Below are 25865 nucleotides of genomic sequence, written 5' to 3'. Positions count from 1 at the left end.
TACCTTGACATGCTCTACTTTAACCCCTTATTGGCAGATGAGACCGGCACGTCATATCTCCCTTAACAGATGGATGCGACCTGCATGTTACATCTCCCTTAACAGACAGATGCGATGCCAGCCTTAAATCATTTGACCGCTTTTCAAGACACGTGAGCGTTGAAATGCATTGTGATTCCAAGGCTTTTATATGGGTTTTCTATAGGGCATTTTAGTGGGGGTTAAAGGCGGCGTTCATTTAGCATTAGCTTTAAAGGCAGCGTTACTTTAGCATTAGCTTTAAAGGCAGCGTTCATTTAGCATTAGCTTTAAAGGCAGCGTTCATTTAGCATTAGCCTTAAAGGCTAGGTTCATTTACCATTAGCTTTAAAGGCTGTGTTCATTTAGCATTTAGACAGCATAGCGTTGGCTTCAAACAGACTATAAAAGACGATAATAAAACACATATACTGTGCATAAAAGGAGGGGAAATCAAACGCAACACTAAGAATGATATCACGGCTAACAATTCGAGCAGAAGATGATGAGTCACAGGTTCAGTCCAGTGTTGAAAGGACACCGTTGCGCCGAGGCCTGTTTTAATCTCTAAACCACATCACAGCTGTCGAGTCAACCTATATGCAATGGAACATAGTGTCTGAATCAGTGCTTGAACAGTAACAACTGAGACATTCTGTATACCGAGCTAATAACCAGCTAGCTATCTATACGCTTATTATTGTCTTAATAACCATAAACTACACCGTAGGCTTAAGGATACGTCATGAAGTGCATAATTAAATTATTTACACAATGGGAACCTTCCTTAACTTCAGCATCAGTACAACTATGGTTTTCTATCAAAGGCTGTTGTTTACTTGAGGGCAGCGATTACTTGAAGTACGGCGGTACGTCCTGTTTTTCGCGAATGCAAATCAAACGTCTTCCCCGGTCCAAACAGGGCCCGTGCATATTAAATGAACGGAGAGGATGAAGGGAAACACATGGCCATCCGCAGACAGTGCGGATCTTTGTGCGGAATTCAAAGTGGCAGCAGATGTTGAAACAGACTGCCGAAAAATCCTCACGCTCCGCCGTTCTGTCGCTACGGCGACAACCGCGGTGCCGTCAGAAGACTCCTGCATATGTTCGACAACAGTCGCAGGGATCCGCGTTCTCGGTGCGGCCGCTAAGCGTGATTTAACGCCGACTGACCTTCAATGTCCACACGTGCGTTACTGAGGAGGGTTGGTTTCCTCTCTCTTAATGGTGTCTTTGCTGTGTTTCCACACGGGAGGTATGTATAAGGTAAATAATTATACAGTTTTGGGGACATTTAATTAAAAGCAGCGTTGCCGCAAGACGAATGTGGATTACGTTTGACAAACAGAATATATCAGGCAGATTCTGAGGCAGAAATTCAACCTGAAAGGAAATCTGTCTGCTGCCAGCGCAACCCGGCTGCCAGAGATCAGAGTTTATCAAGAGTCTGAAACGTTCCTTTCTCTGGGTTACAAAATGAGGAGCATTGCTTTTTCCCTTGGGGTTTTTGTGTGCGTCTGTATGTGTGTAAGTATCAGACCTAAGGTTTGGATTCAGTTTTGGATTCAAATACTTTTCTACGCTTTGCTGAGCTTCTGAGGTGTATTGGAACTGGATTGCAATACTCTCAAAAAGTGCAAAACCTGCCTTCTGGTCCTCTTGGTTGGCTCAATTGCATCAGGTAATCGAGCACAGAAAAGTATTTTAATCCAAAACAATTACGCATTTCACCCAGGTCTGCAAATACATAATGTACATAAATATGTCTTTGTGCGCATGGCTGTTTGGGTATGCATACACAGATATGTGCCTGCATGACTGATGGCCAGCCAATGACCCTGCACACCCACCTACAAACACACACATACATACACACAAACACACACACACAAAAACAAAAACAAACACACAGACAGCCACAAACAAACATAGACCCACACACACACAAACAAACACAGACCCAGACCCACACAGACACAAACAAACAAACACACACACACACACAAACAAACAAACAAACACACACACACACATAGACACGCACACACAAACACAGAAACAAACACAAACAAACACATAATACACACACAAGCACAAGATAGATGATTCCAGAACCCAGTGATGTCCCATCAGCCACACTGCCACCATCTCTCACACAACATCAATCTCCATCTACCACCCTTTCAGTTTCCCATGGATGGGCCCATTCTGACGGCCAGACGGTTCATTAGGATATCTTACAGCTCTCATCTAAATACCACCGCGTCAGTCCACAGATTAACAGATTGTTCTTCTGAGAAGACAGCCAGGAATGTGCTTTTGGATGTGTGGACCACTAATCTGGGTTCACATTTCAAGCTCATTATTTGGCTGGGGGAGGCAGGCGGGGGCTTGTTATTAATCCGGGGGTAACTCCTGAGTTGACTTTGGTTGCTAATTAGGAGATACTTTCAGTGGATCTCTCTGATGTTACTTCCAAATGCCAAAGTTCAGCTTGTTTATATTTGACCTCTGTCACCCGCGCCATGAGATTATGTTAAGAATGAGTATCAAAGGGCAACTGTCACAAACAGCTCGTCTGGTAAACCTTTTTCGATAACCGCGAGGCGAACGCCTGTTTAAAAACAGTTTTTCTTTTCATTCCATTACAGGCTGAATTTAGTTTTCTCTTTTTGCTGTTTTAAGCAGTGCCAGCATTCAGGAGTGTGACAGAGTGAAAATAGTGTGAATCAAATGTAAGAATGGAAAGAAATGGCCAGGCTCCAAAAGCCAAATCAATTATTTGACAGTTGTTTCACATTATTCAGGTTTATATGACCGGTGCCAAAAACGCTCATGACAGGGTGTAGCCAAAATGGCTGCCTGGCCTTGTTCATATACAGTATGTTCCTCAGGTATATTCCACAGTGAGTAAGAGAAAGGAAATGGTGACTGGCTCACAGCGAAGGGGTTTGGAGTGCATGCGAATCAGCCGTAGTGCTCTGCTGTGCCGGTGCGAGTGGCACAACTGTACAGTAATTCGCAATTGTCGATTTAAAATCGGGGGACGCAAGCAGACAAGGACGAAATTGTTGGAAAAGAGCGATATTGTGAAGTGCACTTGCTTTCCAAACGTTTCCATTTCCTGTTCAAACGCTGAGCCGTAATGGCTGCCTGCACTTTTTTGTCAATGAGGAAAATCAGTCAATTCTATCGGGGAGGAAAAAATGACTGCGAACTGTTTCCCCAACAGCCAGTCTTTATCAGCAGCCTCTTCCGTCAAGTCATTCTTTTTTATTAGGAGTAAAAACAATAGGAGGCATTCTCTCCATTCTCTGCCGGCTCCCGGCTTTGAAATGAACTGGAAAGATCTTCGGTAGAACCTTATCAGGGAGATAGGTGCAAATGCAAACGCTGGATATCAAACACCGCTTGGGGGCTTTCATATTCCAGATACTTGCAAGCTTTATTGATGTTTGAGAGAAATGTGTGGAAAAAATGAAAGAAAAAAAAGTGTATTTTGCTGAACCTCATTCTGAAGTTGTCACTGATCCTGAATAATAACTCAAGCACACAGTCGTGGCAAAGATAAACTCCCCTTTGAAAACACATTTTTCAGCCACATGTCGATATGTTTTGAAAAGGTACTTTTTGGAGCCTTGAAGGCAGTTTGATTATTCACCATTACAATTGGGCTCATATCGATTGGATAAAGTGTGGTATTACTCAATGAGAGACCGTGTCTGGATTCCATTCAGAAAAAATACTGCACATCCACTTGGCTAAATAATGCTCTTTAAAATCACCAGAATGTTATTTTAGATACCCAGCCTGATGGTGAATGGTTGGAAGGAGAGTGAACGGTTTGAAGTTCGATGTCTCAGATAACCTTGACTTCAACTGAACTGAATCACCAAAGCCCACCAAATTACACCATATTGAACCAAGACTGCGTCCACCACAACCATCTATTCACTCACAGTGTGTAAGTATACACAGCTCTACTGATCCCCATGACCCTCAAAACAGAGCAAAGGAGAAGAGAGAGAGGAAGAGAGAGAGAGAGAGAGAGAGAGAGAGAGAGACACAGTAATGGAGACAAACCAATAAATGTGGGTAGAAGTAGAGACACAGCGATAGAGGGGGGGAGATAGAAAGAAATGGAGGAAAAGAACAAGAGAACCAGACAGAGGAGAGGAAGAGATACAAGAGCAAGAGAAGATGCTGTGTTAAAAAGCCTGAGAGAGGCAGAGATAGGGGAGCAGTAAAGGGACAGAGAGGCGAGTGTACCTTGGTAATGAGCTGTACTGTCTTTGGGCCTGCTGGAAGGAATCCCTCTCATCCTGTCTCTGCCTCTGCACCTGCACCTCCACGGACACCGAGTGACGCCCCGTCTGCGCCCCGCCACCCGGCTGAAAGACAGACAGACCCACACACGCACGTACGCACAACACACACACACATACATACATACATACATACACATACACATACACACACGTACACATACACACAACACACACATACATACATACACACACACACACAAACACACACACACGCGTACACATACACACAACACAACACACGCACGCACGCACGCACACACATACACACACACATGCAGACAAAGAACACACACACGCGCACAACACATACACACACACATACATACATACACAAACACACACGCAGACACAAACACAGATACACACACATGCACACATACGCACACACACACACACACACACACAACACAACACACACATACATACATACATACATAAACACACACACACACACACACACAACACAACACACACATACACACACGAACACACACACATGCAGACAAAAAACACACGCAACACACACACACACACGCACAACACACATACACACACACATACATACACAAACACACACACAAACACAGATACACACACATGCACACACACGCACACACACGCAGACACAACACAGAGCACCATGTAGTTAGCACTTGCATGTACGCAAAGTAGGTCTTTGAGCAGAGCATGAACAGCATTCCTGTTCATGAGGGATTGGACACAGCTGGGCCATTTGGTAGAAACAGAAACAGACATGTTAGATGTAATGCAATGTTAGTGCAGAATGTGACATGACTGTTTCTCTAGAATAGTGGCTTTTCATATTTTAATATGCCTTGAGACTCGGACTTGTGCTTGTTACTGATGGCAGGGACAAAACACAATGAATATTCATTCCAGTCCCGGGAGAATAAAATGTTTTCCGAAACCGCGATTACCAAAGTGCAATTATAGAGCTTGCTCAGTTAAGTTAGATGTTACGTGGGTGGTTCACGAAAACAGACATCCTTTCTACAATTCAATGAACATGGACAGCCAACAGCAAACAGAAGTACATTTCCTATGGAATTCGAAAATTGGAGAAAATAAAATCTCTCATTACCATGTCCCTCTGCTCTAATATATGCATTACTTACAGGTCTACATGGCAGGATATATATTATATTATATTATCGCTGCTTGTAAATGATCTCCAAAGTTCCTTCAGACCTAAATTTAAAAAGCTTTATAATGTCGAAACTGAACACAACCAATAACAAGTGGGCCAGTTAACATTAAAATTACAGGTGAAGTTAATAGAGTTGTAAAGATTAAATTCACAGGGTTAACACTTACCACTGACTCATATACTGTATAATACATTAGTCTGTCTGTCATGTAAAGAGAGCCCCGCTGTTTTAACTTTTAACAGTTAGCATTGCAAAATTTCCTTGTATCCTCAGATATGTGTTATAAATGCTTATGTGTATGGTACACATGCTATGCTCATTCAAAGTCAAAATGCCATTACAGTATCATGGTAATTCGATGAAAGAATTTCTAGAATATTTGAAAGGCTAGCTGTCTATCACACGGTCAGCTGCAATAACAGTACAATGAAGTAATTTAGCAAACTAGCCTGAACCCTCCCTGTCTCTCAAAATTAAAACAAATACACCGAAAACATGACTCCAAGAATCACTGTCATGCTCAGTGTACATTCGCTCCAGTTTCAGAAAAAAAACCCAGAGTATCACTGTTTTTGTAACCGCTAGAAGTAGCCATAATACTGCATGATATCAACTTTATTTAAAGAGAAGCGAGTGGTTTATTAGACGTGAAAGGGGGAGGGATTGAAAAACTTTCCACGGTAGGGAAAGGAAGGAGAAAGAGGACAGAAGCGCTCGACAGAAGAAAAGGTAGGTTTTCATTCTGGCAGCGGGCGGAGGAGACTGACGCCATGTCACAGAAGTAAATGACAAATGGCTGGGGAGGAATAATCAGTCACCGTAATGGCATTAGCAGAGGGGAATCTGATTAGTCCCTGTTCTGCTGGGATATCAGGCTTTATAAAACATGACATTTGTTGAAATCAAATACGAAGATGCCCATTATCTAAACGAACAAGGAAAAAAATAAAAAGGAAATAGAAAAAATGATGTCGATACAGCAGATTTTGTGTTTTTTTTTTCTCCCCCTTCTCGCAGTGCCTGAACCACAGAGGTGGAGGAGGCACCTGTCCAAACATACCAGCACAGAAACCAAAAAAGAAGAAGAAAATTAAAAAGTGTAATTAGGGAAATGATTTGCAGCAATTAAAGACCAGAGACCATGAAGAACATATGGGGAGGGGGCAACCCCCTTGACACTTTTTTTTCTTTCTTTTTTTGCTCTGATAATAGACAGGGCAGGCCTGGCCTCCCCAAAATCAAAGTGAGGTCAGGTCAGCGTCTGCACTTGCGCATTCCCCCTGTTCTGAGCCTTCCTGTTTAACGCTGAGACATTAGGAATGGCTTCCAGAATCCCTTCCCACCTGATTCAACGGCATATGGGAAACATTTCCCTGCTAAATGCCTTGGATTGGCTTCCAAAAGAATGCAGCCAGGACAATGGCAGCCATTCCACTATTCCACTATGGCAGGGCTGCCCAACTCTGGTCCTGGGGATCTACTGTCTTGTAGGGTTTCACTCCAACCCTAGCGAAGCACACCTCATTCAACCGCTAGAGCAGGGCTGCCCAACCCGGTTTATAGGGGGCCTACTGTCCTGTAGGGTTTTAGTCCAAACCAAACAAAGCACACCTCATTCAACAGCTAGATCAGGGCTACCCAACCCTATTCATGGGGATCTACCATCCTATAGGGTTTCACTCCATCTCAAACAAAGCACACAACTAGGGCACTGGGGCATTGGGATTTGATTAGAAGACTGCCCCCTGCTGGCCCACCAACACCACTTCCAACAGCAACTTAGTTTTCCCAGGAGGTTCAAATACTAACCAAGCCCACACCTGCTTAGCTTCAGCCATTTGGCAGGAGAGGGTACATGATGGTATGGCAGCTGGCCAGGATGCTCACATTGTTATAATTATAGTTATAGTTCTTGGTTTGGATTGGCCTAAAGCCCGGTCTATTCGCCACTGTTCAGGAGGTGATCATGGAGCAGACCTTTCTGTTGGATGTGCGTACCTCTCCACACCAGCCAAGCAAGGGCAACAGGAAGTGGTTTCTCTAGCTTATGAAATATCGATGTTGCAAAAAAAGTTTGCTTTAACACATATAGAACATTCCTACCCCGTGCCCTCTCTACCATAAATCTCTACAGACTAAACAGCCAATAAAGATTAGCAAAAATTCCATGCAACCAAACCATAATATTGCATTGGTAGATACATAAAATAAACTCCTATTCTGTTTCTGACAATTATATTTCTTGAAGAGGCAAGCCCGTTTTGCAACATTGACGGCATCCAAAAAGAAAATAAGAAAGGAAATGAAATGAACAGCGGAGGGGTAAGACTTTGTAATTCACAACAGAAGATCTGAAAACAGAGCCTGCCAGCTGAACACGGAGAAAAACAAAATGGCCAAACTACTGTGTGTTCAACATGGCCCTCTGGAACTTAATCTCCCTCCAGTATCTGTGTACCCACAACAGCACACAAAAGAAGCTGAATTGGTTCTGTATTATCTGAGAGTGCTTTATTGGGCAGAAGGGTCCCCTGTGTCTGAATTCACACAACAGCATGCTGATAATCCAGCGCCAAGCATCTGCCCCAGCTCTGACCTTCGACCCGCTCCGAAGACCATGCCGCAGTCACGTCGGTGTTCCGGAACATTATAAAAGTGCCTCTGTACCTTGCTTTTTAAAAGTCAACCTCTTTCGTAATCTGTTGCTTCCTGACCCCAGAGTGCACAGTTGCATTCTTTAGAAAGTAAATCTTTTCGAAAGCCTGAAACCCTAAAACATAAGACCTACGATAATCTGCGGCAAATTTATTAACAGTTATTAACAAGTTCAAGTTATGTTCAATTCAGTGCAGAAGGAACACGGAAATATTTCTTTTTTATTATTGTTTATAAAATATTGGAATGTCTCTAGAATACCCGCGCGGTTCAGGATTAACATCTGGAAATCCCCTTTTAATATTGCGCACATTACGCAGTGGGGGAGCAAAAAAAAATAATTCAAACTCTCTGCCACTTGGCAGCGGTTCTCGGCAGGGCCGGGATGGGCGGATATTACCACAGCGCTCTGCATTACGTGCCCTGCTCCATCCCTCTCAGCGTTCAGCCCCACGGCCCCGCATCACTCCTCAGTGCATTCTCTCCCCATATATCACCGCCTCTCTCCCTCCCTTCCACCCCAGCGCTCACCCAAAGTGAGAGGGGAAGAAAAATCTTTTGGAAAAGTACAACTGAAAAGAAGATTAAGGCCTGGCTTCGCTCTACATTTTTCCTCGACTCCATCTTACGCGAGTTTAGCTTCCCCCCCCCTTTACAAACGGTTTTGCGATTTCGTTTCTTTGAGTCATTAAACTGTGTTCACGAAGTGAAAAGCTGAGCGCGTGTATTTCTTTTGCGAGTCAAAAAGTTAAGGATGAATGTTCGATCGCTTGCTAAGTCTAATATCCGCTGTGAATAACTGGCCTCTAAAATGTTTGTTGTTGAAAACATTTTGGGAGTTTCACGGTCGGAACAATTCAAAACATTTTATAGTGGAGTGAAAGGCCATGCTGATGGGGTTGGTGTTAGTGAATGAGCAGCACTTTCACAGTGGAGCCGATTTGCTTTACTCAACGGCAAGGTGTAAATGAGCACGTTGGGCTAACCACTAGAACTGAGAACCCCCGTTTCCATCTGCTAGCGAGGGCCAAAGCAATTCAACAGCAATTCACCTCTGTACCTCCTTGTGTGAAACGTGTCGTTTTTACATAAAAACAGCCAGACTCTCTCTTACAGACCGTATTTTTTTCTATCCGACTTGTATTCTTTTTGTAAGTCATCCTTTTTTAAAACAATAAAAGAACAATTTCTCTATTGCCCTCCCTAATATTTCCCTGTGTTTACATTACGGGCTCCATCCACAAAATGGCTGTTATTCCTGGCAGCCGTCCCTGACCTTTCCGAGGGCAGCTAAGCTAATCGTCTGAAAGGGCTCTGACCGAACGGTCCGTTTTGCGGTCGCTCTGAAATCCAGACTCAGACGCTTCCTGCCTCTCCCGCCCGCCCCCTGGCTGCGGTGGTCCCTCCGCTCGAATAGCGTGTGCTCGGACATTAATACGGAGAGCGGCCCGGTCTCCGCGGGCCGACCGTATTTTATTACCGGGGAAACGCGTTTCCCAACAATGTAAACAATTGCGGGCAATTAAAGAGTCTTAAGCAGAGCCCGGCGGCGACTGGGCTGTGTAAATATCAGCGCTTCGCTCCCTCGGGTGGCAGAAAACGCAGTGTAACTGTATTAGGCTAAGAAGGGAGCTTTGATCCATCAATAAGACAAACAGTGGGAATAAGCTACAGTAAACAAAGCCGATCTGAGCATGGTGGATTCTTTGCTCTGAATAAAGAGGGAGGCTGGTGGCGGGGTTGAGGCTGAGCGTTTGTCTTCAGACAGGGCCTGGTCGTCACTGAGCACCTTTCCGCAGTCACACTAACTGCAGGAGAGATGAAAGCCTTCCTCCGCTCTCTGAAGCCGCTTGCACGGCTGCTGTGAAATACCTGCTTTAACACAGCTGAATATGGCAGCCTGCCTCTGCATACAAAAACCATCAGTGGGTTTCAAACTTAAAACAAAATGAGTAGTTCACCACACTCCGCCATTTTGTATTATCCTCGGAAGGAAAAGCGATGGTGGGCGGGTGGAATTCTCCGGTGGTTTTCGCATACAGAGGGTCAGAGTCCTGACCCAGAAAATGGTTGTATTCCATAAAGGCAATTAGGCTGTCATCTTTTAAAATTCCCCTTCGCACCGAGAACAGGAAGTCATCAGGCAAGCGTCCGTGTCTGTCTCGAGCCATTACATCCAAAAGATACACAAGTGTTTGACCTTTCACCTAGACGGAGAATTTCCCAGCATACACAGCTGTTTTTTCCCACCCTTTCGGGTTAAAAAATTTAAATAAATAATTCATAGCCTCCAGCCTCCAAATATAATACCACTCACATTCACAGGAAATCTAATTAAACAAATAAGCACGTTTGAAAATATAACAGGTGTTCATAATAAAGGCAGCATTTTAATGTCATTATTTTACAGTGAAAAGAAATGTAATTTCTTACACACGCTGGTATTAGAGCTTGAAACAATCAAACTGTCTCAGTACATATCCTGCAAAAATAGAGATAAACCTTAAGTGCAAGCCTCCAAACACAAAAAGGACTCGACTGATATGGAAAATGAGAACTGAACAATTTCCCCAGGACTACAAGAGTAGAGTAGGCACAATTCAATCCTTTTCACATATTAATAGAGATAAGCAGAACACTGTCTGAGGCAAATCAATAAGTAAAAAGTCTCGCTGCTTTTCAACACGGACGAGAATTTCTCTTTTATGACTGAAAAATTACACTTGATTACAGCACAAATACTGTAGACGGGCCAGAAGCATTTTTTGAAGCTTTAAGAACATTTTACTACATTTTCTCCAAATTGTCTCTCAGTTTTTCCCTTTTTTGACAATACAAAAAAGAGATAAACACGATGGGAGGATCCCATAAGTGTGGGAAAAGGCGAATAATCTTTCACAGAGGCACAGAAACGAACCGACATTTGATACAATTGAGCTCATTTTTGACTTCCAGACGAAGCTGAAGGACGGGAATGTAAGGAAGTAGAGGGTTCCTCTGCAAAGCCTGCCGATCACAAGTCCATCAACCGAAATACATTTGTCACAAAGCCCCTTTCTTATACTGCTTCAGAACCGTGTAAATAAAAGACAGGATGGGCCTGACGGGGCTTCCTGCCTCGGCTATCTAGGACACCTGGGTGATCATAGTCTGTGTGTAACTATGACGACAGGGTGGGAGTGAACGGGAAGCTGCCTTGAGGTTAAAGGTCAGGGTGTTTGAAGAAAACACTTGCAGGGGAGAGTGCCAGTACATGGGGGATTGGTGAGTGTCCTGTGTAAATTCAATTCCATTTTATTTGTACAGCGTTTTTACCAGAAAACTGTCACAAAGACGCTTTACAGAGTAGCAGAAGGGCAACCACACCGGGCCTGAATCCCAGAAAAAGCAAGTACATGACCTTACATGAGGTAAAAAATACTAATTGTCAGGAGGAACCCAGCAACAGAGGGGGAACCCATCCTCCGCTGGCAGGCAAGGTGTAATGGCACATGGATACAACCTGCGGCCAAACTGTAGCCTAGCGGCTAAGCTACATGACAGGGACCCAGAAGGTTGGCGGTTTAAGCCCCTGGGCCCTTGAGCAAAGCCCTTAACCCCACATTTCTCCGGGGGGGGGGGGATTTTCCCCTGCTTAGTCTAATCAACTCTAAGTTGCTTTGGATAAAAGTGTCAGCTAAATAACTGTAATGCAGCAACAGAAAGGGCTGTGTCCGGAGGCTCACCCGAGGCTGCTCGAAGCTGTAGGTCCGGCGACGCTCGTCGTCCGGATCGTCGTCCTGCCGGGCCTGCTGGAACTCGTGCCGCAGCTTCTGTATCCGGTCGTGGTTGCTAGGAGCCACTCTGTTGCTGTGTAACGGGGGGGAGAGAGGAGGAGGAAAAAGGATTAGCTCAGGCTGAATATTAACAGGCCTCCTTGTGCAACTGGTCAGGACGAGGACATAAAGCAGGTGATGCATTAAGCTCCAAAAACAAAAGGCAAGGACAGAGATTTCTGAAGTGTGTGAAGAATTTAAAGGTTCTATCTGTGTTCTGAGCGGTTTTGAGATATTGAGTGAATTGGCTCCAAGCAGATACGACTTTTAAATGTAGCATTGTTTCATAATTTCATGTATAATATTAACCATATTTTTGTATAAAATTTCACGCATTTATTTAGTGCCCCATGAACAACACATTTACGTTAAATAGGTCAGTGAGAACCTTCTAATTCTCAGCTCATGAGTCGTGAGATTGTTGCACATGAAAATCCAAGAGATAGAGATTAAATATGACCAATGCCTGCATATAATATGTCACAGGGAGGAGGCAGATTCACCCTATACTGCGGCTATAGAGATATACTGTAGCTATACAGATCATATTTCTGTTTCTTAACTCAGACGTGCTTGCGAAACAGAGGCTTGGGTACTGTTAATTTAGTTAGTGGCAAACTGAGCAACGCTGGTCACACGACACACAAAACCATACGTGAACAAACAGCGCACCTAAAAACGGTACATTACGACTGCGTACGCTTCAAAGCATATGGAGCGAAGCGGCCTGGTAAGACACTTGGCAACGCCGCGCGGTAATTACTGACTCGGAGCGGCGGAGAGGTGGGCGTGGTTCACGCGGTACAGTCTGGGCAGCACCTGCCTCGGGGCCCGCGTCGGTAAACGGAACGGGAAGCGGTGATTTATGGGTAGGAGGGAACGTCTGGCGTGCCGCTCACAAGCTCAGACCCCCGTCTCCCCCTCCCTCTCTCACTGCCTCTCTCTACCACCCCCCTGCTTTGTAAAGGGGGAGGGGCGCATGCACACACTCTGCTTCTGGAAATGGAAAAAAAAAACTATATAGTGCCCCTGGAGCAACAGGGCCGCAACCGCCGAAAACTACAGAGACGCTATAAAACAGAGGCCGGGCGAGGCTGGCAGCCGATACCAGCACTTATCCAGAGACAGGGCACAGTGAGCCGTGTGCTAAATGTCATTCCAAACTGCCGGTGAGTCACGGGAGCAACAGTACACAGTCTATTCCCACACGAGCAACGCTGGCGTACCTGTACAAATTATACACATCCCCGTCGGACGAGGATATCCGGCTCTTTATAGCCTCCAGTCATTAAATATACTGCTGCTGGAAGCTCATTTGCATCCTATTCATTATGGAGCTTTGAGAGCACTGTCAATAGAAATCAATACTCTTCCCCCGGTTAATCAACCTCTCCCTTTATCACGCTCAACAGAGACGGTTTGTGACAAACGTGTAATTATGATAAGGCATCCAAACTGATAATGGGGTGATTTATACGTTCCCTGTCGAGGGATGGGGGAAAGAGAGAGAGGGTGAGGGAGAGGGGGAAGGCAGATAGGGAGGGAGAGAGGGATGGAGAGAGAAGGAGAGAGAGAGAAGGGAGAGAATGTGAGTGTGTGAGAGAAAGAGAAAGGCATGGAAAGAGGGAGGGAAGGGAGAGAGAGGTTAGGAGAGAGAGAGAGAAGGTAGAGAGGGTGAGGGAGTGAGAGTGGGAAAGAGAGAGAGATAGGGAAGGGAGAGAGCAAGAGAGGGAAGGAGAGAGAAGGCAGAGAGGGTGAGGGAGCGAGAGAAAGAGAGGGAGATGAAGGGAGAGAGAGGGAGGGTAAGAGAGAGAACGCAGAGAAGATGATGGAGTGAGAGAGGGAGGGACAGAGAGAGAAAGACAGTGCAGCAGCGACAGAGCCGACACTTAAAGACGGACGGATGCAGCGGGGGTTGTCATTTGGGCTACCTCGGGGTGGAGGACTTTACAGGTGGCAAAGCAGCGCTGAATGCGGCTGCTGATTCAAGCCTGGAGGACGGAGACTAGTAATTGCGATGATAATTGCAGATTACGCTATGCGCGCGCCTCCTGATGATAATGTGTACTGAGACACATCGCCAATCAGCCTTCATTAAACAGGGAGCGCTAAGCAGCGACACATAAAGGATGAACTGTACCATAAGCCATGGTGCAGAAGCACACCCTCTCCCTCTCCCTCTCCCTCACTGTTGTTCCAGGGACTCATTATATTCAATTGTATTAGCTATACCTCATTTACTTTTCTTGTCTACATGCGCTATACTGTACGAGAGCGCGGGACGTCGTATTCATTTCTACCAAAGTATCAAGAAGCTAAATTAAATGGTCCATTGACCTGCATGTTTATCCCTCAGGGCTGGGGGGGGGTGTCCTATTACTAACTTGATTTTCCTACCCGTTGGAAAACGGCGAGCTCCTCGTTTCTGTCTTGCAAATGGGTTTGAATATGATTATCCGTATCGTACTGTTACAGTACGGTTGCCCCCCTCCATCCCCCACCACCCTTCTCCCAGCAAAGCAACGTTTTCATTTCTATTATTCGCCTTGAAACATCTCCAACTGCCAAAAACGTCCGCGGCTGACACGTTCCTAAGCCTGGCTAACCTCGTTGGTACAGTGACTACTCCGTGGCACGCGGACAAGCTTTAAATCTGCTTATGAAGCGCTCAGGTGCGGTAAAATCGTCCTTTTTGGGAATACAATGCGCTGCCGGTGACACTCTGACAGAGGAAGGTCTAGACGGCTTCAAAAAAAGCGGATTCGCATCCCTGGCTTTAATTGGTGTTTTAAACAGCGGGAAAGGGGTGAAGGATGCAGCAGCAGATCCCGGGCTCTCCGAAGCCGTGACTCCATAAATCAGCGGAAGTCCTCCCTCTCCTCAACTCCATTCAAATGAATCGAATTTAACTGAAATTAATTCAAATGGCCTTTATTGTTATGGCACTATTTATTTTACATTATTTTAGCATTTACTGTACCTGGAAGTCCCATTTTCATTCAAAATCTCTTTCCCAATGGAGACCTGGCTAAAAATGGCTGCCAGGTTACACAGTAAACACATAAAACTATTCCGTGGAAAGTAGAAAAATTAAGTGCAGTAAAAGTCACAGGTCATTATCTACATCAGTAACATGACCACGCATCTTGCACAAGACTGTAAATATTCAGTTTGAACTGATTTAAAGGAATACAGCGGTCAAGGTGGAGCTGTGACTGGAGACTGGAGGACCAGGGTGCAAAATGGTCCTGCATTTTTACCAGAAACTGTTCTGATTCTGGGGACTTTAGGAAGAATACATTAACGGATAATTGGAGGGTGGACAAGAGGGCAATTTACCACTAATTAATTTGTAAATAAAATGTTGTGAAGAGGCAAATGGAGGACTAGAAACACACAAATACTAACCGCACTAATATAAGACAATACCACCAAGACGACTGATACCACTAAGCAGACATTTAGTACATTTCTAAAGCATTTTCTCTCTCTCATTTTCTGTTGATCTTTTCCACCTCTTTATTTCCCTATCTCTCTGTCTGCCTTCAGCTCAATCTCTATTCCTCCAGGCTTTCTCCTTCCTTCCTTACTCTCTAGCTCTCATCCCTGTAATGGACAGTGCGGTTTGGGTTCGTCTGCGGTCAGCGCTCGGTTCTGAGGGAGCGCAGGTGCAGGGCTCATCCGCATCCCCGCTGTGAAAATGATGAAATGCCAACATGGCCGCTCGGCTCGTGCACTTTAAAGTCGCAGGTCTGCAGGGCAGGGTGACCGCGGAACGGGCCGGAAATGAAAAAGCTGATATTTTAATTGTTTAATGTGCTCTTGGGGGAAAATCTGCACCCCGGCCTGAACTCGGTGACACTGCGCTTGCCTGCTGACTGGCTGAAAGCAGCCGCGTTGTGGAGAACGCTCCAACTGTGTAACAGTGCACCCTACTTCCCCTCATCCCAGAGGGGGCTTCTTTCTGCAGTCACACAATCACTTGTACTTCATGCCAGATTAATTCAACCCATAATGCTTTCCTAAAAAAAACATACCAGAAGAAGAAATAAAGCACATTGTTTATCATTCTTTAACCTTAAAACCAAAAGAAGAAGAAAAAAGCAATTGCTGCAATTATATCAGTGAGGCCCTTGAAGAATTTAAACATTTACCGTTGCTGGGGGTTGGTGCACATAAACTGTGGGTAGTTGTTGAAGAAAAATAGCTTTTAGCTAAAAGTTGTGCAAATGTAGCTAAGAGTTTGAAGACAAGAAAAATATTTCAACAAATAAACGGGGAGGTCGTTAAAACGCACCTGCAAGGAATGTTAATTATTTTAGTAACTCCAGTAACTTTAGTAACACAAGCCTGATGCCTATGTTCTGAGCCATATGAAAAATGCCTTGAATCGCAAGAAAATGGCCAAAAAGCAAGTAATACTTTGTGGCGAAACAGACAGAAATGAAGACAGAAAATGTCACCCCCCCCACACCAGTAGCATGGGGGATATTGTTTTCAATCCACAAAGATCGACAGCCATTGAGTGCTTTCAGCAGCGACCGCGGATGTCGCTGGATGCTTTAATCGGAAACACCCATGAAAATATTCTGCTTCCCGCTCTTTCATATACTGACATGTGAGGGCTGGCACAACCCCCCCACCCCTCCTGGAGTTCAAAGATTCAAAGAAGTTTGCTGAAGGCAGCTCTCTGAAATTTTCACTGTAATAAATAATTCAAATAAGAAAAAAAATGAAAGCAGGAGCGGACCCTGCTTGTGAACCGTGGGCACTGGAGAACCTCAGGGGTTTGGGAGTGAGCGCAGAGGCACGACACACTCAGCTACTCACTGCTACACACACCTTTACTGGCCCTGATACATTCAGCTACTCACTGCTACACACACCTTTACTGGCCCTGATACAGTCAGCTACTCACTGCTACACACACCTTTACTGGCCCTGATACATTCAGCTACTCACTGCTACACACACCTTTACTGGCCCTGATACATTCAGCTACTCACTGCTACACACACCTTTACTGGCCCTGATACATTCAGCTACTCACTGCTACACACACCTTTACTGGCCCTGATACATTCAGCTACTCACTGCTACACACACCTTTACTGGCCCTGATACATTCAGCTACTCACTGCTACACACACCTTTACTGGCCCTGATACATTCAGCTACTCACTGCTACACACACCTTTACTGGCCCTGATACATTCAGCTACTCACTGCTACACACACCTTTACTGGCCCTGATACATTCAGCTACTCACTGCTACACACACCTTTACTGGCCCTGATACATTCAGCTACTCACTGCTACACACACCTTTACTGGCCCTGATACAGTCAGCTACTCACTGCTACACACACCTTTACTGGCCCTGATACATTCAGCTACTCACTGCTACACACAACTTTACTGGCCCTGATACATTCAGCTTCTCACTGGTACACACACCTTTACTGGCCCTGATACATTCAGCTTCTCACTGGTACACACTCTTACTCCTGATACATTCAGCATCTCACTGCTACACACACCTTTACTGGCCCTGATACATTCAGCTTCTCACTGCTACACACACCTTTACTGGCCCTGATACACTCAGCTACTCACTGCTACACACACCTTTACTGGCCCTGATACATTCAGCTACTCACTGCTACACACACCTTTACTGGCCCTGATACAGTCAGCTACTCACTGCTACACACACCTTTACTGGCCCTGATACAGTCAGCTACTCACTGCTACACACACCTTTACTGGCCCTGATACAGTCAGCTACTCACTGCTACACACACCTTTACTGGCCCTGATACATTCAGCTACTCACTGCTACACACACCTTTACTGGCCCTGATACATTCAGCTTCTCACTGCTGCACACACCTTTACTGGCCCTGATACATTCAGCTTCTCACTGGTACACACTCTTACTCCTGATACATTCAGCATCTCACTGGTACACACACTCACTGGCCCTGATACATTCAGCTTCTCAGAGCTACACACTTACAGGCCCTGACACATTCAGCTTTCACTGCTACACACACCTATTGGCCATGGTCTATTCTCACCATGTCAGGTGTCACCCATTACCAGTGTCTCACCATGCATCGATGTCAGAGACCGCACAGCCCACGAGTGAAGACCCCCGCGGTCCGGCACCCATTCGGACAGTGTCAGAATCGGTCATCTAAGTGCATTCCGACAAATTAAGACTAACCGCATTACCCTCCCAACAGTTTGGGCTGCAGCAGAAACACAAGGGAAGCGCTATGAGTGCTGACACGCGGCCCTCCTTCATTGCGGATTTTTCTGGAAAGGTCACAGTCGGTGCCGCTCCATAGCGGGCGACTGTGAAGTCAAGACTCCGCAAGGTCTCTCCTTTCTTTGAGGCAAAACCGGAGAAAATGGCCTGACACCGAAGCAATTACAGGCCGGCCGAGATAAAATATCCATATGCCACAACATTTACCAACTGAGTGGATGCATTCTCTCCATACAATGAGACCCGCTCAATATCTGTCGGTGCTCCCCAGCTGAAAGGTCACTGTTTACAAGGCCCCGCTTCTCTGGGGCTCAATAACAGTGTTTGACTGCTTACTTTACCAACCCAAAAGCAATTTCTCTCAAGACAGAGAGTTATTGTGGGAGATTAAACCTTTTGAATTCAGTGTGACACACAGGGAGGGAACAAAAAAACCCAACAACAACAAGGCGTCTATCCGGGCCAAGTTCAGTCTACGTACAGTAACTTATTTTCTGGAGCTGTTGTCCCAGTAGAATAAAATATGCGCATACGGAAGGGGCTGTTATCTATAGCAAAAACAACAACAGAAAGCAGATGTAAAAGTACTTCAGTTATGCTTGCGCGTGTGATTGATATAATAATAAAACTGTCAGTGGATTCTCAATGGGGGCAATGGGCATTCTCATGTGGAGCGGAGGTTGAGATTAAAACGCGTAAGTACATAAGAACCCTTAAACGTTGTCCCTGGAGGAACGGACTGCGAGGCTGCCCACCTCGACTCAATTCCAGATGTGCACTTGTGTGTGGGCCTACTTGTCTGGGGGGCGAAGGCCTGTCCTCCGAGATAATCGTTTCCTTTCATCGCAGGGATGCGGATGCGGGCTGTAAATCTGAAGGTGGGTGCCGGAGACGGATGGAGGTTTTGGAGGACCGCAAGTACAGCAGGGACGGAAGCAAAGACCCGTGTCACCCCCCGCCTGTCCGTTCGGGTAGACCGAGTGGCAGCAGGCATGTCCATCACTGGGGTCAGAGGTCAGGTGGCACCAATGGGAGTGTCTCGGGAAGGGAGGAGAGACTCGTGGGGTTCTGGTTGCCCGGGTGTTCACTGTGTAGGGAACACTCCGCAAGGAGGGATCATTGCTCATTGCACACAAACCACTTCAGGCAGAACTGCCAACTCTGAACTCTGTCAGCAGGCTTAGTGTGCAGTGATGAGTGAAAGAAAATAATTGTAATTTCTTTATTCGGAACGAAGAGCCAAGTGCGTGCAGACCATTGTTACGATATTGACATTTTGGGCATGGAGGCATGCTTGTGAATATCAAATAAAATATTCTCATTTATCTTCTGCTCTACAGTATCTGCGCATGCTGCATAGTCTACGAGGAGGGCATTTTGTTTTTCCCAATTTGAATGAAGTCAGGACTTGCTTCTACTCCCATCCCTCTGTGGACCTTTGCCACATACATACCAAACAGAGCCGCAGCCCCTGCCCAGTTGGTATGCTGCAGGAGTCGGAGCGGCTGAGATTATCAGCTTCACAATGTCTGGCCATTTCCGCAGCAGGTTTAAACCAGCGTGAGGTTCCTTATTGGCTATCTTCAGAGGAAATCACATCAGCCCTATCTGATGAAGCAACAGAGGGACCAAACACGGGAGCTCCTGCAGGACCGCAATACCCACGATGCCCTCGCACGTGCTCCCCCCAGAAAAAGCCCGCCGCCCTCTCGCCCACCTCTCGGTGAGTGACAGCTGCGGTTCTGGCGCTAATGCGTGGGGTCTGTGCGGCGTGACTGCGCCACCCCGGACCTCCTCCGACAGGCCTCGGGAAGGGGACCTGTGACTCGTGCCGGGGAATACATTATGGGGTGCGCTTCTCGCGGCTGTGGGGGCCCCGGCTGGACCGTACCGGCGGGAACGAGGGGCCTTCACTCGCTTCCCTGCTTCAGCCGCTCCACCGCCGTGACCGTCGAGCGCGGCGGCCTGATTAGAGAGGCGAGGGGGGTCCTTCACCAGGGCTGGCCGCCTCGCTGCCCACGCCCCGCCATTGTTCGGAGTGAAAGAGGTCCCTGGGGGGGGGGGGGGGGCAGTCCTTCAAGGTCCTCTTCAAGAAGACAGCCTCCAGACTTTAATGAAGGAGCAAAGGCCTGTGTCACCTTTCAGGGGCTGTCTGAGACGCATGCACGCGCACGCCTGTTCCCTCCCCAACGCGACGCACAAAGGAGAAAAGCTGCTCCGCTGTCAGAGTGACACGGGCCACACAATGTACTTCTCTCCCTCTCTTTCCCCTCTCTCAGCCCATCTCTCTTAAGGGCTCTGTCAGTTTGCGAGTGCAAATTGAGCCAAAAAAGAGCAGAAAAAACTATGTGCAAGTGCACAGCTGTTTGGTCTGGGCTCCTATTCTCTACTCGGTAAATTGGTTGGGTCTTAAGCTTCGGCTGCAGTCGGGAACACGAGACAGGAGCTCCTCAGGAACAAGAACAGGAGGCTGAGTGGGTTGGGGACAGGATTTAACATGTAAATTATAGGCCCATTGCTACAGCCAGAAGTTCTACCAAAACAAGCACTAAATTTTAAACTATGGTGTAGTTAACGATGAATGAACTGCAGAAGCCAAGCGAGGGAGACTTCGACGGATTTTGTTGACAGCCGCAACCGAGCAGGGTGTGTAAGGGGAACGAATTGGGCAGAGGCTCAAATCACAGAGACTGGTCTCCAGCAGGGGCTTGCATGCCCTGCAGGAGAGAGGCTCTGAGCTAAGCAGGAGGTTCATCAGTCAGAGGCCCCATCTGGATTAAAAGACCAGAGGCCCCTGGGCTTTGCTTTGGACCATCATTAATAATTCACTCCTCCTGCGTGTGTCTTCGCCAGCTAACTGTGATCCAACGGGAGCCCAAATATGACCGTTCTGGCTCCTGCCTTCCTTGCAGGCTTGGTGACAGACTTGCTGGTGGTGGGCGAGGCAAGTTGCCATCTCATGCATTGTGTTGTAGCATCTGCATTTCATTGCATTACGTTGTAGTTACTTAGCTGATACTTATATCCCAAGCAACTTACAGTTGTATAGACTAAACAGGGGACACTCCCCCTGGAGCAATGTGGGGTTAAGGGCCTTGCCACCCGCAAGTATTCTTATATAGTGGTTACCATCACCAACCTTCCGGGTCACAGTTATGTAGCTTAGCCGCTAGGCTACAGGCTGGCGGCAGAGGAAAGTGGAGCAGCAGTGGGTGGCTTTCAAACCAAACCTCCAGCAGCTTGTGGACAGAGCACAAAAGGGCATGCCCCTTCATGCTGATGAACACCAACAATACTGCTCTTCGGTTAGCCATAAAGACTGGACAGAGATCTAAGTATATCAGTGCTGGCTTATTTACACACGACAGCAACATTCCTTTTAATGGAAAATGCACACCTGTCAAATATTAGACTGCAGAAAAACAACCGAGTTCAATCCATGTGGTGCAGCATTCTGTATCTTGGTTAACCAAACCTAATTTCATTAAGCTGAGCCCATGAATGTCACCCTCAAAGAAAAACAAAATGATGTTGACTTAAAAGCCAAGTGCAAGTTTCACAGGGGAAAATGCTAGCTGCGGTGTTACCGGAATAACACGGCACACTCGGTAAGCAGGGGAATTACGCCTCCGCAAAATTAAAATGGATGACTAGTTACAAGAGACCACAAAAAAAGCGAGCGTTAGCAGTTCTGTTGCAGCCTCTGATGGGAAATAAAGTCAGACCGGTGGTAACTGACAGAGGCTTCCCCCATAGAGCAGAGTTCAGAAATGAACTTTGATGTTAAAGCGGGTTAATCTGCCGCTATTGATCAGAGGCTGCTCAAACTTTGAGACGAGGGCAGGAACTGTGGCCTGATTCGCTAATGCACAAAGAGTGCTGTCTGTGATTCTGAGAAACGTCTACAGCCGCCCACCGTTCTTCACCTTTCAAAACAAAAGGGCCCTCGCAACGATTGGACTCCAATACCAGAACACTCCGCTTTACACAGCGCAGACGGCCTAACAGACAACAATGAACGCAAATGCATTTAATCTCTGGATCAATTTCACTGTAAAATTACACGTAATCACATTTTCCCCAGACTCGGAGAACAAACAAACAGAAATAGCAGGCATGTGGACCCATGGGACGGCCAGAAGAACCGTGGTGTATGACCGAAACCCTCCTTCGATGGGTGACACTAGGACCAATTATGGGACCAGTATGGCTACCCTATACCACACTGAAAACCAGAGCTTTTACAGGAAGGGCTTTTCAACAACCTCAATCTTATTTCTAATGATGCAATCATTCTCCAAGCAATTTCCTTTAGTGCCAGATTTCTTGTAGCTGTGTGTGTAGGCAATTTTCTTAATGAGTTTGTTCGGGTGTTATGCTTATTTTAAAATACATGATTCTCACACCAATTAAATGGGTAGATGCTAAAGATCTGTCATCTCATACTTTTATGCGCTGCCAAATCATTAATTCAACAATGCACCTGATTTCCCATCACAACACCCAGGTCTTTTCCCGAAAGCCGTCCTTTTGCTGGCACAAGAGCCGCTCTGCTCAGCCGGGAGAAGAGACATAGCGGGGATGTCAGGAAGCCATTTGGCAGTGTGTGTCTGAGGAACAACCTCAAATAACAGAAATGACGGGCTAGGGAACGGATCAGCGAGCCAGAAGGTCAGGCCTGGACAAGCGTGCCTACCTTTAATGCTGAGCGGACAGAGAGAGCGGCGGTGTCTGAAGCCTGTTAAAGAGTGCTGAGAAGCAGGGGTCACCGGGAGGTGACTGCTGCAGCAACCGACCGAGTCATTCCACCACGCCGCTCTCCCGCCTTCACTGCGCTGCGCACTCGACTCTGTCCGAGACTTTATCGGCAAACAAATAGGTTTAGACCTTCTGTTAAAGAGCTTGACAGCTTCTCAGGATTTTCGGGAAATAGCTTCGTGACAATGTCCCAAAAGGAGGTCGATTCGTGTTAGCGTCGTATGGGAATAGAGAGGCGGACCGGACTGGAGGTGCTGATGTGACGGTTAGCAGGTGTACAGGCCAGTTGATGTATAGTCCAGCCACAGAACGATGCTTGACTGAAATCGCAGAATGTTCCTGAACTTTCTATTGTCGCCCGATGTAGACTGTGGTCATTGTATAAACACACTCTAGTCACCCAGAGTATAAACCAAAATGTTGCGGCGGCCAGCGACGTGCTATTGCTGGACTATAAACAGGCCTTAAAACATCTCCACTTTAGCTCACTACCCTCACATTTCGGGCAGTGGATGACACAACGTTCATGACTGTGCTAAAGATGCCGATAGCAGTCCTGATTCACCCTACTGGACGCACGCCAATCAGACTGAGGAAGCGATTTCAGCGTACTTAAAAATACATTAGATAAAACATTCATCTTCTTCAACAAATAAGCTCAATTGCATACGCAGGAAAACACATTCATCCTGTCCCATTCCAGCACAGATCTCTGATACAGTTTAAGACTCGATAATACATCTCCGCGGTCCCAATGGGACAGCAAGCGGGTAGGTATTCCCTTTAAAAGCAGGGCATAAGCCTCAGCGGCAGTACAGGACACATGAAGAAGCAGAAGCTCACACTGATTTCCTTGGCAGTGAATGGTTTCCTACTTTTTTTTTTGTACTCAACCCTTTACCTCTTTTCACAAGCGGTTCTGGCTAACCGCGGTTCCGGCTAACCGCGGTTCCGCCATTAGTCACTGTATCCGAGGGTTGGGCCTGAGCATTCCATTCCCGGCACCGGTAAGGCCCCTAATCCCCCTACTGTATTAAACAAGCCGAACGCTCATCCCTAACCCCCCCCCCCCCCCCGCAACCCCCTCCGAAATGTCAACGGCTGCATCTCAGCGGGCGACACATCAAACGGTGAATTATTCACGGCTCTCCCGATGCGACTTCCTTCATCAAATATTGAAGAGGAGCTCTGGAGGATGGCAGCGTCGGGGGAGCGGCGGCGGGGCACTTTAAACAATAACAATATTGATACTGGGAGTAGTAATGCAGAATTAAGACCATGGATCCCAGCCGTCTCCCTGGGCTGCAGCTGCACTCTCGCATAAGAGCGAGAGCCGTTGGCTCGGTCGGAACCCACGTGACTGCTTCCCGCCGTTATTACATTAGAGCCCCGGGCACCCTTCTGGGACACGGCGGGGTCGAAGGTCGCGACCCTCGGTAATGGCCACATGAGAGGGATCGAAAGGGCCCAAGCCAGGGCGTCGTTTCAATTACATTATCAATGTTGCCTGGTGATCGATAGGTGGGTCGCAAACACAGGCAGATGTTGGGAATGTTAAAGCAGAAAACCTTTACAATAGTGAACAATCAGGACCAAACAATGGCAATAACGGCAAACAATAACACCGATAGCAAGTCAATATCCCTCAACTTCTGTTCGGCTATGAGGAGCAATTGCTAATAAGATTGTGATCGTAAATCTTCAATATTACCTCCATAAATACATTTGGATTGCAGTACCTAAAATGTGCAAGGCAAGCTCAAGTGTTGTCTCATTATGTAAACTAGAGATTCGATGGTGAATTTGGTGTACAGTCTGCGATAAACTGTGTTAATAGACTAGCACATAAATGCTATATCTCTCTCCAGCTCCTGAGCCTTATACATGCTAATGCTACTTACCCCTGACCTCCGCATTCACAACATCATTATCAAATGGCTCTGACATTATGTTCCACTGTCAAACCCATGATCTATTACAGCAGTAGTTACTCCCCCCATCATAATGAAGTCATAACAGAGGCTAAACATGGGAAAGGCTGGTTAAAGCACAATGAGCCATGGCTTCCCTGTGTCTGGAGTTAATGCCAGCGGGCATCCATCATCTCTCAAGGCCGATCAATCAATCAGGAGTGACAGGCATGTCATAATTTATCAAGGGGCAGGCAGTGGCATTATTACGCTCATTATCCTCATTAGTCTGCGGCATGTAAGGCTCGCCACAACGGCCACTTAGCCACAAATAATAAGATAACAAACAAAGTCTGCGCAAATAATAAGGTCTAGGACATCTATATCTTGTTTGTGTAAAAAAAAAAAGGAAAAGAAGAAAAATAAGACAAAAAACTATGCTGAAAAGTACACTTATTTAGCGATGTACAGTAGTGTTAGACTCGGGAATACAGAAATGTGGTATCCCCAAGAAGGCACAGAGAGCCACTTATAATAAGTTAATGTAATATCAACAAATTGCATTGTAACAAAAGATAGTACCTCTAAACAGAGAAGAACATTTACACAGCTATACCTATAACATTATCCAAAGGGAATTCCAAAGAAATTACAAAAGAAGGAAAGAAAACAGAGAAAGAAAGAAAGCATGTCTAATGCATACTAGGTCAGGGGAGCTATGGTTTAATCTGAAGAGAAGAGGCTTCAGTCGAGGTCGGAAGTTGAGCAGGGTTCATGCTCCTTGTATCTCTGGGGGGGGGGGGGGGGGAGAACAGACAGGAGATGTGACCTGGAAGTACATGTTTGCGGGGTGAGGGGGCAGATGCTCAGAAGTACACAAACTGTAGGGTCCTTTTAGCTGCTTTTAGTCTAGCACTGACGTTTTGAATTTGAT

The 25865-nt window shown here is 46.3% G+C and overlaps 1 protein-coding gene across 3 annotated transcripts in view; it reads right to left on the bottom strand.

Annotated features, from left to right (window-relative positions):
• The window catches only part of pard3aa (par-3 family cell polarity regulator alpha, a), a 390604-nt gene that overhangs the window by 4917 nt on the left and 359822 nt on the right, over window positions 1-25865 (bottom strand). For all 3 annotated transcript variants that reach the window (XM_061238372.1, XM_061238374.1, XM_061238373.1), the window contains 2 exons: window positions 11899-12022; window positions 4291-4412 (listed from right to left, as the gene is read on the bottom strand). In XM_061238372.1, coding sequence (XP_061094356.1) covers window positions 4291-4412; window positions 11899-12022 — 246 coding nt within the window. The remainder of the gene's footprint in view (window positions 1-4290; window positions 4413-11898; window positions 12023-25865) is intronic.

The sequence above is a fragment of the Conger conger genome, chromosome 4, assembly GCF_963514075.1.
Source record: "Conger conger chromosome 4, fConCon1.1, whole genome shotgun sequence".
Taxonomy (NCBI): Eukaryota; Metazoa; Chordata; class Actinopteri; order Anguilliformes; family Congridae; genus Conger; species Conger conger.
This window is presented reverse-complemented; position numbering and strand designations above follow the sequence as displayed.